This window comes from Salvelinus namaycush, unplaced genomic scaffold (genome assembly GCF_016432855.1).
Source record: "Salvelinus namaycush isolate Seneca unplaced genomic scaffold, SaNama_1.0 Scaffold734, whole genome shotgun sequence".
Lineage (NCBI taxonomy): Eukaryota > Metazoa > Chordata > Actinopteri > Salmoniformes > Salmonidae > Salvelinus > Salvelinus namaycush.
In genome coordinates, this window is record NW_024061458.1 from 36,969 (window position 1) to 54,812 (window position 17,844).

At 45.9% G+C, this 17,844-nt stretch overlaps 2 protein-coding genes and 1 long non-coding RNA gene across 3 annotated transcripts; 1 reads left to right on the plus strand and 2 right to left on the minus strand.

Annotated features, from left to right (window-relative positions):
* Positions 1-1,481: 1,481 nt before the first annotated feature.
* On the minus strand, positions 1,482-11,224 carry LOC120042632 (60S ribosomal protein L23a). The gene is made up of 5 exons (XM_038987457.1): positions 11,148-11,224; positions 6,690-6,870; positions 5,863-6,039; positions 2,133-2,202; positions 1,482-1,545 (listed from the first exon to the last, which is right to left on the minus strand). The coding sequence occupies exons 1-5, from the start codon at positions 11,170-11,172 to the stop codon at positions 1,531-1,533; spliced, it is 468 nt and encodes a 155-aa protein (XP_038843385.1). The 5' UTR covers positions 11,173-11,224; the 3' UTR covers positions 1,482-1,530.
* Positions 11,225-14,656: 3,432 nt separating this feature from the next.
* On the minus strand, positions 14,657-15,768 carry LOC120042633. The gene is made up of 2 exons (XR_005476185.1): positions 15,358-15,768; positions 14,657-15,275 (listed from the first exon to the last, which is right to left on the minus strand). It is a non-coding gene; the product is annotated as an uncharacterized LOC120042633 (long non-coding RNA).
* A 63-nt stretch (positions 15,769-15,831) lies between these two features.
* On the plus strand, positions 15,832-17,838 carry LOC120042631 (putative inhibitor of apoptosis). The gene is made up of 2 exons (XM_038987456.1): positions 15,832-16,505; positions 17,529-17,838. Exons 1-2 carry the CDS (start codon positions 16,451-16,453, stop codon positions 17,720-17,722), a joined length of 249 nt encoding a protein of 82 aa, XP_038843384.1. The 5' UTR covers positions 15,832-16,450; the 3' UTR covers positions 17,723-17,838.
* The last annotated feature ends 6 nt before the right edge of the window (positions 17,839-17,844 follow it).

The following is a 17,844-nucleotide window of genomic DNA, read 5'->3' on the forward strand; positions in this document are numbered from 1 at the left end:
CATCATACTTAAAAACACTTCAACTAGTAAAATGGCTCTTTGGCCAACTTTTGCTACACCCTATACAGTATCAATGAGCGTTAGCATTCTAGCTAACAACTGCTGCATCCAAAATAGTTATTTTGCAATGACCACAACCAAATATAATCTTAGCGACTGTTCAAGCAAGAATAATTTACTGAGATGCGGCCTCTGCAGGAGTCAGGGCAAACACTGTAATGAAACAGCAGGGAGCAGGTCTCGAACCCTCCACCTTCTAGCCCGAGGTCCGGCGCGCTATCAACTGTACCGCAAAAGCATGCTCGTGCGGCAGAGTCGATTTCCGCGCTTATAAACCCTGGGTCGTTACAATACGTTTTGCCGAGCTGTTGTGAAGTTTGTGTTTATACAGGACCTCCCGCCCTCACCTATGTTAACTAATCATGTCAATGATTGTTACGTAATTTGAGGCGCACGGTAATGTGGTGAGGAGCTCAATTTGGCCTCTGCATGCCTCCGGAGGCTCCGCATTTGCTTCATACGATCCATATGGCGCCTCCGACCACATTTTCGGATCAAGCATAAATTGGCTTTTAGTGAAGCGTCTTTCCCAACATAAATGCATTAAAACCAATCCAAACCCTGTTACTTCAGTGCAAGAGACGTGTAAGTAAAAACATGAACATTCAACATCACCATGGTGATGGCACCTTCCCCTACCTCCAATGGTTTCAGACTGCTGCAAAGCCTGGTTGCAGCAAAATTTACACCATTCCAGCCGACTCTTGGGATTGCGCATGGTTATTTTAGGCTTGTGCGGCTGCTCTGCCATGGAAACCAATTTCATGAAGCTCCAAGCAAAGTTAAAGTGCTGACGTTGCTTCCAGAGACATTTTAGAACTCTGTAGTGAGTGTTGCAACCGATAACAGACATGGTTCAGGACTCAGCGGTCGCCCTCTGTGACCTACCACTTCGCGGCTGAGCCGTTGTTGCTCCTAGACATTTCCACTTCACAATAACAGCACTTACAGTTGATCGGGGCAGCTCTAGCAGGGAAGAAATTTGACAAACTGACTTGAAGGTGGCATCCTATGACGGTGCCACGTTAATTGTCACAGAGCTCTTCAGTAAGGCCATTCAACTGTCAATGTTTGTCTATGGAGATTGCATGGCTTTGTGCTCTGTTTTAGGCTGAAATAGCGGACTCCACTAATTTGAAGAGGTGTCGACATACTGCTCTATTGATAGTTTATATATAATAAAGGTAGCTGCAGACTGAAGGATGCACATGTTTTATTATGCAACATCTCAACACCAAAATGGGAATACTCAGTGTGCAGGTATCCATCCATTGGTTAATTTCTTGCACCAATCACCTGCAAGTCATGGGATGTTTTTACACTACATAACAGATGTGAGTTCTCTATGATATTAAATACATCAGAACATCCCACCAGACAGAGCAGATATGAATCAACCAATAACATACGGGACGAGAGCGGTACGTTTTTACAAACATTTATTCCTCTGTACATCTCCCCAGCAGCCGTTTATATGATGCCAATCTGGAAAAGACAAGACAGGTATTAGCCAGGATTCATAGGGCAGTTATAAAGCATCATAGGCTATTCATAATGAGTCACAGTGCAGGTGGTCTTTTGTCGGAGCCTGGACAAGCACACCAGATTCAACTTGTCAACTAGTCATCAAGCCCTTGAGTTGAATCAGGTGAGTTAGTCTGGGGATACAATACAAATGTCTGCTGTTACCGTCAGTCATACCGCAGGAGACAGACGTTACCGTCAGTCATACCGCAGGAGACAGACGTTACCGTCAGCCATACCGCAGGAGACAGACGTTACCGTCAGCCATACCGCAGGAGACAGACGTTACCGTCAGCCATACCGCAGGAGACAGACGTTACCGTCAGTCATACCGCAGGAGACTATTGAGACGTTACCGTCAGTCATACCGCAGGAGACTATTGAGACGTTACCGTCAGTCATACCGCAGGAGACTATTGAGACGTTACCGTCAGTCATACCGCAGGAGACTATTGAGACGTTACCGTCAGTCATACCACAGGAGACTATTGAGACGTTACCGTCAGTCATACCACAGGAGACTATTGAGACGTTACCGTCAGTCTCACCTTATTGGCAACATCCAACGCATCGTAATCTGGAGCCAGACGGACATACGCCTTCTTCTCACCATCAGGCCTGGGAGGACAGAGAGGATTATTATTAGAACGGCCTCATGTTTGTTTCAGGTGGGATAAAGAAATCCATTTCCCAGTTGTCATCAAAGAAAGCACTTATACATCTACACTGGACCAAAACCCAGCGATGGTGGGGGGAGGGGGGGGGGGGTCGTGCTGAGCATAGTGCCATCACCTTTCATCATAAATAACTCTTCACTGGGTATCTTCAACCAGCTTAGGGCTGTCCCCGAACAAAAATCTTGGTCGGCCGAAAGTTGTCTATTCTTTCGACCAAACTATTTTAACCTGTTTGGGCTGCAGGGGCAGTATTGAGTAGCCAGATAAAAGGTGCCCATTTCAAACGGCCTCGTACTCAATTCTTGCTCGTACAATATGCATATTATTATTACTATTGGATAGAAAACACTATCTAGTTTCTAAAACCGTTTGAATTATTTCTCTGAGTGAAACAGAACTCATTCTGCAGCACATTTCCTGACCAGGAAGTGGAAAGTCTGAAATCGATGCTCTGTTCTTCTTCCTGCCTATAAATGGGCACGAGACCTATTAGTATACATGCACGTCGTCATACACCTTCCCCTGGGTGTCAAGAGGCTGTGAGAGAAGAAATGAGGTGATTATCTTGGTCTGAGATGGAACACATCATCTTGGAATGACGTGTCCACCATTTTCGGTACTCTGAAGAGCGCGAGGTGGACAGTGGGATTGCCTTTTGTTTAGCTGCCGTTATAGGCGACTATTATCTCCGGCTTTGATTTTATTTGATACATGTCACCATATCATCGTAAAGTATGTTTTTTCAATATAGTTTCATCAGATTATTGAAATTTTTTCGGGAGTTTTGCCGTGTTCCGTTCTCTTCCGTTTGTTGACATGGAGAGCTTTGTGCCACTAGGCTAGCGCGCTTGCTAAATGAAGAGGGAAAGTTGCCGTTCTAAATCCAAACAACGACTGTTCTGCACAAAGGACACCTTGTCCAACATTCTGATGGAAGATCAGCAAAAGTAAGAAACATTTTATGATGCTATTTCATATATCTGTCGTAGTCGTCGGCGCCCAAGTGTTTCTGGCTATTGTGCTAAGCTAATATAGCGCTACATTTTTTCCCCGCTGTAAAACACTTAATAAATCGGAAATATTGGCTGGAATCACAAGATGCCTGTCTTTCATTTGCTGTACACTGTATTTTTCAGAAATGTTTTATGATGAGTAATTAGGTATTTGACGTTGGTGCCTGTAATTATTATGGCTGCTTTCGGTGCAATTTCTGTTTGTAGCTGCAATGTAAACTATGATTTATACCTGAAATATGCCCATTTTTCTAACAAAACATATGCTATACAATAAATATGTTATCAGACTGTCATCTGATGAAGTTGTTTCTTGGTTAGTGGCTATTTATATCTTTATTTGGTCGAATTTGTGATAGCTACTGATGGAGTAAAAAAAGTGGTGTCTTTTGCTAACGTGGTTAGCTAATAGATTTACATATTGTGTCTTCCCTGTAAAACATTTTAAAAATCGGACATGTTGGCTGGATTCACAAGATGTGTACCTTTCATATGCTGTATTGGACTTGTTAATGTGTGAAAGTTAAATATTAAAAAAATATATATTTTGAATTTCGCGCCCTGCACTTGAAGTGGCTGTTGTCATAAGTGTACCGATGCCGGGCTGCAGCCATAAGAAGTTAAGACGTATTTTTTCATATATAGACACCCTGTGTTTGCTTGTCTGATGCTTTAAGCTCACAGTTTGATTAAATCAAACTGTGTGACTGGCACATCTCTCCTCCGTGCTGCAGCGAACAGGCACCACAGAAACTGTTTATGGTGCTGCTGGGGTTGAGGCTGCAAAATAATTATAGCTATTTACTTTCTTACTTGTTTCTGACTGAAAAGTTCTGTTAACGAAAGCCCTCATTTGTTCAGGAAAAACGTTCTATTGCCTCAACCCTTGCTCTCTTTACGTGAAACACGTACGCATCACATGACCAATAGGGCCTGACTTCTAGCCTATCATCATTGGTTCTAAACTCGGTAAAAGCAAAATGATGCGGTGGACGTGAAAAAGACTCGTAATGGGGGGAATGTTTACTGGTTGTTCAGGAGGGAAAGGGGAAGTCAGACGTGTGGAAGACATTTGATTTAGTTGTGGAAACTACTGCAGATCCAGACAAAGTAGGGTTACTAAAAAAATAAGTCTGTTCTAACGAGAAAATAAAACCTATATTACAGCAAAGACTAAAAACAGTTGCATGCATTTGTGAATTGCTCTTCATTTATTGTTTAGGATAATTATTTAAAGCGCATTTCATTTCAAAACTAAAAAGCACCAGTAAGTAGCCTATATACACACACAACAAAAATATAACCGAAACATGTAAAGTGTTGGTCCCATGTTTCACGAGCTGAAATAAAAGATCCCAGAAATGTTCCAAGCTTATTTCTATTAAATGTTGTGCACAAAGTTGTTTACATTCCTGTTAGTGAACATTTCTCCTTTGCCAAGATAATCCATCCACCTGACAGGTGTGACATATCAAGAAGCTGTTTAATCAGCATGGATCATTACACAGGTGCACCTTGTGCTGGGGGGCAATAAAAGGCCACTGTAAAATGTGCAGTTTTGTTACATCCCACTGATGTCTCAAGTTGACAGGGCTGACTGCAGGAATGTCCACCAGAGCTGTTGTCAGAGAATTTAATGTTAATTTCTCTACCATAAGCCTCCCCCAAAAGGCACAAATCAGACCGCTGTCTTGTGCACCAAGGGGGGAAAAAATCATCAATTTCCAACTACCGTACTAAAGAAATCTTGGTCGACGAACAGCCCATCAAGAAAACAATACACTAAATGGGGTCAGCCCTAAACCAGCTCCACCCTCTATTCTGTCAGATCTCCTCCAACCCTACTCTGACCTCACGGCTCAACATGGGGTCAGCCCTAAACCAGCTCCACCCTCTATTCTGTCAGATCTCCTCCAACCCTACTCTGACCTCACAGCTCAACATGGGGTCAGCCCTAAACCGGGATCAGCCCTAAACCAGCTCCACCCTCTATTCTGTCAGATCTCCTCCAACCCTACTCTGACCTCACAGCTCAACATGGGGTCAGCCCTAAACCACCTCCACCCTCTATTCTGTCAGATCTCCTCCAACCCTACTCTGACCTCACGGCTCAACATGGGGTCAGCCCTAAACCGGGATCAGCCCTAAACCAGCTCCACCCTCTATTCTGTCAGATCTCCTCCAACCCTACTCTGACCTCACAGCTCAACATGGGGTCAGCCCTAAACCGGGATCAGCCCTAAACCAGCTCCACCCTCTATTCTGTCAGATCTCCTCCAACCCTACTCTGACCTCACAGCTCAACATGGGATCAGCCCTAAACCAGCTCCACCCTCTATTCTGTCAGATCTCCTCCAACCCTACTCTGACCTCACAGCTCAACATGGGGTCAGCCCTAAACCAACTCCACTACAAAGGTAATGGGCAAATGTACTAGGTGGCCAGGTCAGACAAACAGGCAGTACAGTATACATCTATGGAGTCTAATGGGAGAAGTCAGTTAAGAGGTAGTGATGCCTGGACTACATTCAGGTTAGTAATGTCAGGGTTGGTTTAGTAATGTTAGGATACATTAAATTGTTATTTACCGGATGAGTGTGTTGACCTTGGCCACGTCTATGTCGTAGAGCTTCTTGACGGCGTGTTTGATCTGGTGCTTGTTGGCCTTGACGTCTACGATGAAGACGAGGGTGTTGTTGTCCTCGATCTTCTTCATGGCAGACTCTGTCGTCAGAGGGAACTTAATGATGGCATAGTGGTCCAACCTGGGAAGAAGGAAGACGTACGGAAAGGGAGGAGGGATGGGTAAGGAGAGCACTTCATTACACCAGTGTGATCCAAACTTTAAACCGAGGACCCAATCTAAGTCCTTCAAATGGCCCCTCTGCAAGCCAACATGTTACATCCTGACTGTGCAGGAGATGAGCTACATATGAAGGAGAAATCCGAGGGCAGCACTTCTACTCAGACACTGTGGAATCCCCCCTAGCAGACAAACTGACCTGGACTGAACCATCAGTGGTTTATAAGGAGGGAATCCCCCCTAGCAGACAAACTGACCTGGACTGAACCATCAGTGGTTTATAAGGAGGGAATCCCCCCTAGCAGACAAACTGACCTGGACTGAACCATCAGTGGTTTATAAGGAGGGAATCCCCCCTAGCAGACAAACTGACCTGGACTGAACCATCAGTGGTTTATAAGGAGGGAATCCCTCCTAGCAGACAAACTGACCTGGACTGAACCATCAGTGGTTTATAAGGAGGGAATCCCCCCTAGCAGACAAACTGACCTGGACTGAACCATCAGTGGTTTATAAGGAGGGAATCCCCCTAGCAGACAATATTCTGTATAGATCACATTCACAAAGTACAAGTCAAACAAGTGTGCATGTACTGTATAACGTTCAACGTACTTATTCCTGCGAGGGGCACTCTTGCGGGGGTACTTGGGTTGTCTGCGGAGGCGCAGGGTTTTGGGGCGGCGGAAGGTCGGAGAGGTTCTGATCTTTTTCTTCCTCTGGCTGTGGACTCCTTTCAGAACAGCCTTCTTGGCCTTCAGGGCCTTTACCTTGGCCTCGGTCTTGGCAGGGACAGCTACAGAGGGAGATAAGATATTACAACTGGGTTTAGGAAGGGACAGCTACAGAGGGAGATAAGACATTACAACTGGGTTTAGGAAAGGACAGCTACAGAGGGAGATAAGACGTTACAACTGGGTTTAGGCAGGGACAGCTACAGAGGGAGATAAGACGTTACAACTGGGTTTAGGCAGGGACAGCTACAGAGGGAGATAAGACGTTACAACTGGGTTTAGGCAGGGACAGCTACAGAGGGAGATAAGACATTACAACTGGGTTTAGGAAGGGACAGCTACAGAGGGAGATAAGACATTACAACTGGGTTTAGGAAGGGACAGCTACAGAGGGAGATAAGACATTACAACTGGGTTTAGGAAGGGACAGCTACAGAGGGAGATAAGACGTTACAACTGGGTTTAGGAAGGGACAGCTACAGAGGGAGAAAAGACGTTACAACTGGGTTTAGGAAGGGACAGCTACAGAGGGAGATAAGACGTTACAACTGGGTTTAGGAAGGGACAGCTACAGAGGGAGATAAGACGTTACAACTGGGTTTAGGAAGGGACAGCTAACAAGGACAGGGAACATTAAGTGGTTAGAGGGCGGATGTTAAAGCAGATTTCTATCATCCAGGCATCTAAACACCAAATCCGGTTACAAAGAAATCTAACAGGAATGGGGGGATTTGAGTAGGAATTCACATTGATTTCTCTGAGTCGCCCCATCATGGACCATGGTCTACAGGGACATCTAAAAACGTAACTGTTAGAGTTCTGGGCCAGATTTCCCCAAAACATCCTCAGGCTACGGTCATTGGTAGAACAGGTTGCCATTTTCCAGACGTTTCTCAAAACAGTCTTTATTAACGTTGCACTTGACCAGTAACACCTGCCTCAGACCACTGGTACAACAACTATGCATCATTAGATCACCGTTTGCCCTCCATCACTTTTTATCTCCAAAAACGTCATAGGTGAATATACAGTGCATCCGGGAAGTACTCAGACCCCTCGACTTTTCCCACATGTTGTTACGTTACAGCCTTATTCTAAAATGGATGAAATAGCCCCCCCCTCAATCAATCTACCCACAACACTCCATAATGACAAAGCAAAAACAGGTTTATAGAAATGTTAGAAAATGTATACATTTAAAACTGAAATATCACATTTACATAAGTATTCAGACCCTTTACTCAGTACTCTGTTGAAGCACCTTTGGCAGCGATTACAGCATCGAGTCTTCTTGGGTATGACGCTACAAGCTTGGCACACCTGTATTTGGGGAGTTTCTCCCATTCTTCTCTGCAGATCCTCTCAAGCTCTGTCAGGTTGGATGGCAGTGTCGCTGCACAGCTATTTTCAGGTCTCTCCAGAGATGTTCGATCGGGTTCAAGTCCGGGCTCTGGCTGGGCCACTCAAGGGCATTCAGAGACTTGTCCCGAAGCCCCTCCTGTGTTGTCCTGGCTGCGTACTTAGGGTCGTTGTCCTGTTGGAAGGTGACCTTCGCCCCAGTGTGAGGTCCTGAGCGCTCTGGAGAAGGTTTTCATCAAGGATCTCTGTACTTTGCCTCAATCCTGACTAGTCTCCCAGTCCCTGCTGCTGAAAAAACACCCCCAAAGCATGATGCTGCCACCATGATTCACTGTAGGGATGGTGCCAGGTTTCTTCCAGATGTGACAATTGGCATTCAGGCCCAAGAGTTTCATCAGACCAGAGCATCATGTTTCGCATGGTCTGAGAGTCCTTTAGGGGGCTGTCATGTGCCTTTTACTGAGGAGTGGCTTCCGTCTGGCCACTCTACCATAAAGGCCTGATTGGCGGAGTGCTGCAGAGATGGTTGTCCTTCTGGAAGGTTCTCCCATCTCCACAGAGGAACTCTGTAGCTCTGTCAGTGACCATCGGGTTCTTAGTCACCTCCCGAACCAAGGCCCTTCTCCCCCGATTGCTCAGTTGGGTGTTCAGCTCTAGGAAGAGTCTAGGTGGTTCCAAACATCTTTCATTTAAGAACGATAGAGGCCATTGATGGGGACCTTCAATGTGGCAGATATTCTTTTGGTACCCTTCCCCAGACCTGTGCCTCGACACAATACTGTCTCAGAGCTCTACGAACAATTCCTTCGACCTCATGGCTTGGTTTTTGTTCTGACATGCACTGTCAACTGTGGGACCTTACATAGACCGGTGTGTACCTTCCAAATCATGTCCAATTAATTGAATTTACCACAGGTGGACTCCAATCAGGTTCTAGAAACATCTCCACCAAAGGGTCTGAATACCTATGTAAATAATGTATCTGTTTTGTTTAGTAAAAATGTCTGAAACCTTGTTCACGCTTTTGTCATTGTGTGGTAGTTTGTGCGTAGATTTATTAGGGAGAGAAATATTTAATCCATTTTAGAATAAGGCTGTAACGTAACAAAATGTGGAAGAGGCAAGTAGTCTGAATACTTTCCAAATGCACTGTAAATAGTCAAAGCTTGCAATGTTATAAACAAGCGAAGATTACCAAGCAATTTTGTAATTAGGCTAAATATCGACACTCATGCATATGCAATCGATAATTTACCAAGTATTAAACCATTAGGCTACACCAGAGACGCTTCAATATTTCTATCTATAAGATGGGTTAACGGACAACTTCAACGATGTGGGGACTTCCATGGGGCAGAAGTCAGCCAGTTGAGGTTCTGGATGACCACAATGCAAGAAAGACCGTCAAGAACCTGCCATGAGGGGAATCCATGTCTGAGGTGTTGAGACTGATTTCATAGCAATGCTATTATGGCAACAAAAAAAATGTCTAGCTAACCAACTACTAACGATGTATATGAGACAAGCTCTATTTGTGCAAATTAACTTACATTTAAAATAAACATTGGAGACTAAATATAGTTTACGTGTTGTCAACGATCTAAGCCAACCCAGTTTTTCCCCCATAGTTGTGCACACCTCGGTTGTGTTGCTAAACCACCAACAAGTCCTTAATAAGCTAGTGTTATCTAAAACTCACATTTCACAGTACCCTAACCAATAACCTAAACGTTAACATAGTAGGTACATGGCAACAACGCTTAACTTCACCGTTAAATAATGGTATAATCTGTAGGCCTACTTGAAGCCAAATTCCTAGCTGCAATTAGACAACAATTACAAATACGATCATATTCATTTTGGGTCACGTGGATATGTTGTAAATATAACATGTGGCTGACATTCATTCTTGCTCATAGTTTACACAATTTGATGCAATGCTGAGTTTACAGTCAAACATTGCATGAAAAAAGCAGGAGAAAACACTGAAAACACAACACATTGAAACATAATACAAACAAATAGATTAACTACTGAACGTTTATTCTGTTGATAAATTTAGGAGCTACAGCAAGATCTAAAGACTATATTCTGAAATCATTGTAAGCCCTATAACGACAGTTAAATTGAACTTGGTATGGATTAATTGTCGTGGTAGAAGACCTTGTGCATTTAAGGTAAACGAAACCTAATGTTTATATCCCAGGACAAAGCAGCTAGAAACAGCAAGCTTGCTAGCTAAAATGCCATGAATGTTTCATGCGTTTCGACCTGTCCCAAAATGAATGTAGTTTGTTCAGAGTTCATTTTGATATTTCAGTCTGTGTGTCCTGAGTGTGGATGAACAGAGTCAACATGAGAGAGATGACGCACACCCGGTCTAGTCAGCGTGTTAGGCTTACAAGACTAGACCGGGCAGTCACATCAACTATATCAACTGAAACACGTTAACTAACTAGTTGGGCTACACATAGCTAGTTATGACAACACAATGGGCATTTTGATAGTAGATAATGTACTTGTACCATAATTAAACGTCTTGGTCCCATCAAATGTAGGGCCATTCAAAAATATTCGCTAAGTAGCTAGCTAACGTTAGCCTAACTAGAACTTCACATGCATATGCCACACAGTACTATGGGGGAATAGTGTTAATACGGACCTAACAAAACCAGCATGTACCCAACTTAAGAGGGCCTTTGAAACAATGATTATTAGACCACACAGACAGCGGAGTCCAGTGCTTATCCAGGAGAAATTATAGATAGGCCAACGTGGAACTTAGCTAAATAGCATAGCCTGACGTCGCTGCTAGCCGGTTGCACCGTTCCACATTTAGTGGCCTTACACAAAATACGCACGTCTGATTTTCACCGGTATAATATATCTATATATTAATCTTGGTAAACATGTACATAGAACATACGTGGTTGTGCATTTTATCTGACTTTAAGGGAAAACAATGTACAGATTCACGAACCTTCCTTCTTCGCCTTTGGTGCCATGTTGAGAAAGGAAGAATGACTGGGGTTTTCACAGCTATAATACAGGGGCGAGAAAGCGGCACTCACATATCGCGAGACTGGCGAACTGCATCATTGTACTTGTAGTTAGAGGTCAAATTTTCTCGGAAGAGGCAAAAAATATTTGAAATTACATACTGCTACACGGGAACTGTAGCTCAGTGGACTACAGCTAACTATGATACTGCTACATAGGAACTGTAGCTCAGTGGACTACAGCTAACTATGATACTGCTACATAGGAACTGTAGCTCAGTGGACTACAGCTAACTATGATACTGCTACATAGGAACTGTAGCTCAGTGGACTACAGCTAACTATGATACTGCTACATAGGAACTGTAGCTCAGTGGACTACAGCTAACTATGATACTGCTACATGGGAACTGTAGCTCAGTGGACTACAGCTAACTATGATACTGCTACATAGGAACTGTAGCTCAGTGGACTACAGCTAACTATGATACTGCTACATGGGAACTGTAGCTCAGTGGACTACAGCTAACTATGATACTGCTACATGGCAACTGTAGCTCAGTGGACTACAGCTAACTATGATACTGCTACATGGGAACTGTAGCTCAGTGGACTACAGCTAACTATGATACTGCTACATAGGAACTGTAGCTCAGTGGACTACAGCTAACTATGATACTGCTACATGGGAACTGTAGCTCAGTGGACTACAGCTAACTATGATACTGCTACATGGGAACTGTAGCTCAGTGGACTACAGCTAACTATGATACTGCTACATGGGAACTGTAGCTCAGTGGACTACAGCTAACTATGATACTGCTACATGGCAACTGTAGCTCAGTGGACTACAGCTAACTATGATACTGCTACATGGGAACTGTAGCTCAGTGGACTACAGCTAACTATGATACTGCTACATGGGAACTGTAGCTCAGTGGACTACAGCTAACTATGATACTGCTACATGGCAACTGTAGCTCAGTGGACTACAGCTAACTATGATACTGCTACATGGCAACTGTGGTCTGGTGTAGATGGTATCAGACGTGTTGTTGGGTAGATGTGACAGTGGTCTGGTGTAGATGGTATCAGACGTGTTGTTGGGTAGATGTGACAGTGGTCTGGTGTAGATGGTATCAGATGTGACAGTGGTCTGGTGTAGGTGGTATCAGACGTGTTGTTGGGTAGATGTGACAGTGGTCTGGTGTAGGTGGTATCAGACGTGTTGTTGGGTAGATGTGACAGTGGTCTGGTGTAGATGGTATCAGATGTGACAGTGGTCTGGTGTAGGTGGTATCAGACGTGTTGTTGGGTAGATGTGACAGTGGTCTGGTGTAGATGGTATCAGACGTGTTGTTGGGTAGATGTGACAGTGGTCTGGTGTAGGTGGTATCAGACGTGTTGTTGGGTAGATGTGACAGTGGTCTGGTGTAGATGGTATCAGACGTGTTGTTGGGTAGATGTGACAGTGGTCTGGTGTAGATGGTATCAGACGTGTTGTTGGGTAGATGTGACAGTGGTCTGGTGTAGGTGGTATCAGACGTGTTGTTGGGTAGATGTGACAGTGGTCTGGTGTAGATGGTATCAGACGTGTTGTTGGGTAGATGTGACAGTGGTCTGGTGTAGGTGGTATCAGACGTGTTGTTGGGTAGATGTGACAGTGGTCTGGTGTAGATGGTATCAGACGTGTTGTTGGGTAGATGTGACAGTGGTCTGGTGTAGATGGTATCAGACGTGTTGTTGGGTAGATGTGACAGTGGTCTGGTGTAGATGGTATCAGACGTGTTGTTGGGTAGATGTGACAGTGGTCTGGTGTAGGTGGTATCAGACGTGTTGTTGGGTAGATGTGACAGTGGTCTGGTGTAGATGGTATCAGACGTGTTGTTGGGTAGATGTGACAGTGGTCTGGTGTAGGTGGTATCAGACGTGTTGTTGGGTAGATGTGACAGTGGTCTGGTGTAGATGGTATCAGACGTGTTGTTGGGTAGATGTGACAGTGGTCTGGTGTAGATGGTATCAGACGTGTTGTTGGGTAGATGTGACAGTGGTCTGGTGTAGATGGTATCAGACGTGTTGTTGGGTAGATGTGACAGTGGTCTGGTGTAGATGGTATCAGACGTGTTGTTGGGTAGATGTGACAGTGGTCTGGTGTAGGTGGTATCAGACGTGTTGTTGGGTAGATGTGACAGTGGTCTGGTGTAGGTGGTATCAGACGTGTTGTTGGGTAGATGTGACAGTGGTCTGGTGTAGGTGGTATCAGACGTGTTGTTGGGTAGATGTGACAGTGGTCTGGTGTAGGTGGTATCAGACGTGTTGTTGGGTAGATGTGACAGTGGTCTGGTGTAGATGGTATCAGACGTGTTGTTGGGTAGATGTGACAGTGGTCTGGTGTAGGTGGTATCAGACGTGTTGTTGGGTAGATGTGACAGTGGTCTGGTGTAGATGGTATCAGACGTGTTGTTGGGTAGATGTGACAGTGGTCTGGTGTAGGTGGTATCAGATGTGACAGTGGTCTGGTCTAGGTGGTATCAGACGTGTTGTTGGGTAGATGTGACAGTGGTCTGGTGTAGATGGTATCAGACGTGTTGTTGGGTAGATGTGACAGTGGTCTGGTGTAGGTGGTATCAGACGTGTTGTTGGGTAGATGTGACAGTGGTCTGGTGTAGATGGTATCAGACGTGTTGTTGGGTAGATGTGACAGTGGTCTGGTGTAGATGGTATCAGACGTGTTGTTGGGTAGATGTGACAGTGGTCTGGTGTAGATGGTATCAGACGTGTTGTTGGGTAGATGTGACAGTGGTCTGGTGTAGATGGTATCAGACGTGTTGTTGGGTAGATGTGACAGTGGTCTGGTGTAGGTGGTATCAGACGTGTTGTTGGGTAGATGTGACAGTGGTCTGGTGTAGATGGTATCAGACGTGTTGTTGGGTAGATGTGACAGTGGTCTGGTGTAGATGGTATCAGACGTGTTGTTGGGTAGATGTGACAGTGGTCTGGTGTAGGTGGTATCAGACGTGTTGTTGGGTAGATGTGACAGTGGTCTGGTGTAGATGGTATCAGACGTGTTGTTGGGTAGATGTGACAGTGGTCTGGTGTAGATGGTATCAGACGTGTTGTTGGGTAGATGTGACAGTGGTCTGGTGTAGATGGTATCAGACGTGTTGTTGGGTAGATGTGACAGTGGTCTGGTGTAGGTGGTATCAGACGTGTTGTTGGGTAGATGTGACAGTGGTCTGGTGTAGATGGTATCAGACGTGTTGTTGGGTAGATGTGACAGTGGTCTGGTGTAGGTGGTATCAGACGTGTTGTTGGGTAGATGTGACAGTGGTCTGGTGTAGAGAATATTTGGTTGTATTTATTTTGTAAATGTAACCTTTATTTAACTAGGCAAGTCAGTTAAGAACAAATTCTTATTTGGAATGAATGATACATCTCACATCTTACTGATTTTCCAACGTCAATTCTTTCCAGAAGAAAAACATCAGAATAGCCATCATACCGTTTATTTGAGACATCCAACATGAGAATAGTCATCCTACCCTTTACATGCGAGGGCCTTGACTGGCTGTTACATATGCCTCTGCGTTCCAAATTGCATCTTATTTGCTATATAGTACACTACGTTTGACCAGTGCCCTATGTGCCCTAAATAGGAAGCTATTCGGGATGCAGAGGCCTTTACTGGTTACTACACATCATCTGTTCAGTTGGAACTACAACTACAGGTCGTAGTTGTATGCTCCATCAATGGACTGATTACATAGATGGACAATTATAGTTAGTTATATAACCTCATGCATTCCTACAGAGTTCTGTAATGTGTATATCTATACAGGAACATATTAGTTAATGGTTAAGCAGGTACGTTTAACAGGCTACATTCTGATATGATTAGAGACAGAGACGTTGCTTATGGGATAGTGTCAAACTCCAGTCCTCGAGGGTCTGCAGGTTTTCACTACTCTCTTGTACTTGATTGATCAATAAAGGTCATTGATTAATTAGGAACTCCCCTCACCTGACTGTCTAGGTCTTTATTGATTAATTAGGAACTCCCCTCACCTGACTGTCTAGGTCTTTATTGATTAATTAGGAACTCCCCTCACCTGACTGTCTAGGTCTTTATTGATTAATTAGGAACTCTCACCTGACTGTCTAGGTCTTTATTGATTAATTAGGAACTCTCACCTGACTGTCTAGGTCTTTATTGATTAATTAGGAACTCCCCTCACCTGACTGTCTAGGTCTTTATTGATTAATTAGGAACTCCCCTCACCTGACTGTCTAGGTCTTTATTGATTAATTAGGAACTCCCCTCACCTGACTGTCTAGGTCTTTATTGATTAATTAGGAACTCCCCTCACCTGACTGTCTAGATCTTTATTGATTAATTAGGAACTCCCCTCACCTGACTCTCTAGATCTTTATTGATTAATTAGGAACTCCCCTCACCTGACTGTCTAGATCTTTATTGATTAATTAGGAACTCCCCTCACCTGACTCTCTAGATCTTTATTGATTAATTAGGAACTCCCCTCACCTGACTCTCTAGGAATTCATTGACACAAAATGAAAGGAAGTAAGAAAAACCAGCAAACACAGCCTGTTGTTTGAAGGCTTCCTAGTTCCCTAACTCCTAGCCCCTCACTCCTTAGTTCCCTAACTCCTAGTCCCCTAACCAGTAGTCCCATGGGCCCTTCACTCCCTAACTCCTAGCCCCCTAACCCCTCACTCCCTAGTCCCCTAGCCCCTCACTCCCTAGTTCCCAACTCCTAGCCCCCTGACCTCTCACTCCTTAGTTCCCTAACTCCTGACCCCTCACTCCCTAGTTTCCTAACTCCTAGCCCCTCACTCCCTAGTTCCCAACTCCTAGCCCCCTGACCTCTCACTCCTTAGTTCCCTAACTCCTGACCCCTCACTCCCTAGTTCCCTAACTCCTAGCCCCTCACTCCCTAGTTCCCTAACTCCTAGCCCCTCACTCCCTAGTTCCCTAACTCCCTAAACAATAGTCCAGTCCTCCAGGTTTGGCAGGGGTGGAGAGATGTTCTGACCATGTCACTGTGAGAATGATTGGTGGGTAGGGCTGGGGTTAGAGTTCAGGAACACAACTGATCTAGGTAGGCAATCAACTCTGTAATAAAGCCTTACTCCGTGACATCATCAGACTGACATCGTGTCTAGCCTAGTTAGTCCCAGTTCAGCCTAGTTAGTCCTAGTTAGTCCCAGTTCAGTCCAACTCAGTTTCATTTCATTTCAGACTTCTGTTTAATTCTTGTTCTCAATGCACCTTTCAGCCCAGGCAAATGAAGCCTCATCACCGAGTCAAGATCTCTCAGGTACACACACTTTCACATACACACACTAGGCTGCTTTCAGCTGTGGCTGAGACCGGCTGCCTTGGAACTGGGATGGGTGGGGTCAGTCTCCTCATCCAATGGGAAGGGGGGAGAGCATGTCTGTTTTATGTCTCCATACTTACTTCTCTATTCTTCCATCTCCCTCCCTCACTCTCTCCCCTCTCCATCACTCCTCTCCCCCCCTCCTCCCTCACTCCTCTCCCTCACTCCTCCCTCACTCCTCCCCCCCCTCCTCCCTCACTCATCCTCCCCCCTCCTCCCTCACTCCTCCTCCCCCCTCTCCCTCACTCCTCCTCTCCCCTCCTCCCTCACTCTCCTCTCCCCCCTCCTCCCTCACTCCTCCTCTCCCCCTCCTCCCTCACTTCCTCTCCCCCTCCTCCTCACTCTCCCCCACTCTCTCCCCCTCCTCCCTCACTCCTCTCCCCCCTCCTCCTCCCTCACTCCTCTCCCCCCTCCTCCCTCACTCCTCTCCCCCCTCCTCCTCACTTCCTCTCCCCCCCTCCCTCACTCCCTCCCCCCCTCCCTCACTCCTCTCCCCCCTCCCTCACTCCTCTCCCCTCCCCTCCTCACCTCCTCTCCTCACTCCTCTCCCCACTCCTCTCCCTCACTCTCTCCTCCTCCTCTCCTCCCTTCTCCCTCACTCCCTCCTCTCCTCCTCCTCTCCTCCCTCCCTCTCTCCCCTCCTCCCTCCTCTCCCCCCTCCTCCCTCCTCTCCCCCCTCCTCCCTCCTCTCCCCCTCCTCCCTCCTCTCCTCCCTCCTCTCCTCCCTCCTCCCTCCTCTCCTCCCTCCTCTCCTCCCTCCTCTCCCCCCTCACTCCTCTCCCCTCACTCCCTCTCCCCCCCTCCTCCCTCACTCCTCCCCTCACTCCCCCCTCCTCCCTCCCTCACCCCTCCCCTACTCCCCTCCCTCACTCCTCTCCCCTCCCTCACTCCTCCTCCCCTCCCTTCTCTCCTCCCCTCCCTTCTCTCCCTCCCCTCCTCCCTCCTCCTCCTCCTCTCCAGACCTGCCGATGGAGGAGCAGCTACGGCGACTGCAGGAGGAGCGGACCTGTAAGGTGTGTATGGACAAGGAGGTGAACATGGTGTTCATCCCGTGTGGTCACCTGGTGGTCTGTAAGGAGTGCGCTCCCTCCCTGAGGAAATGTCCCATCTGCAGAGGACTGGTCAAGGGCACCGTCCGAACCTTCCTCTCCTAGAAGACCTCCAGGAACCAGGGCCCCTCCCAACACTGTCAAACTTCTTTGACCTTGTCTCCTATCTACTCCTAGAGAATAGCTACCAACAGTCTATTCCAAGCGTGTCAATCTCTGTTCCTGGA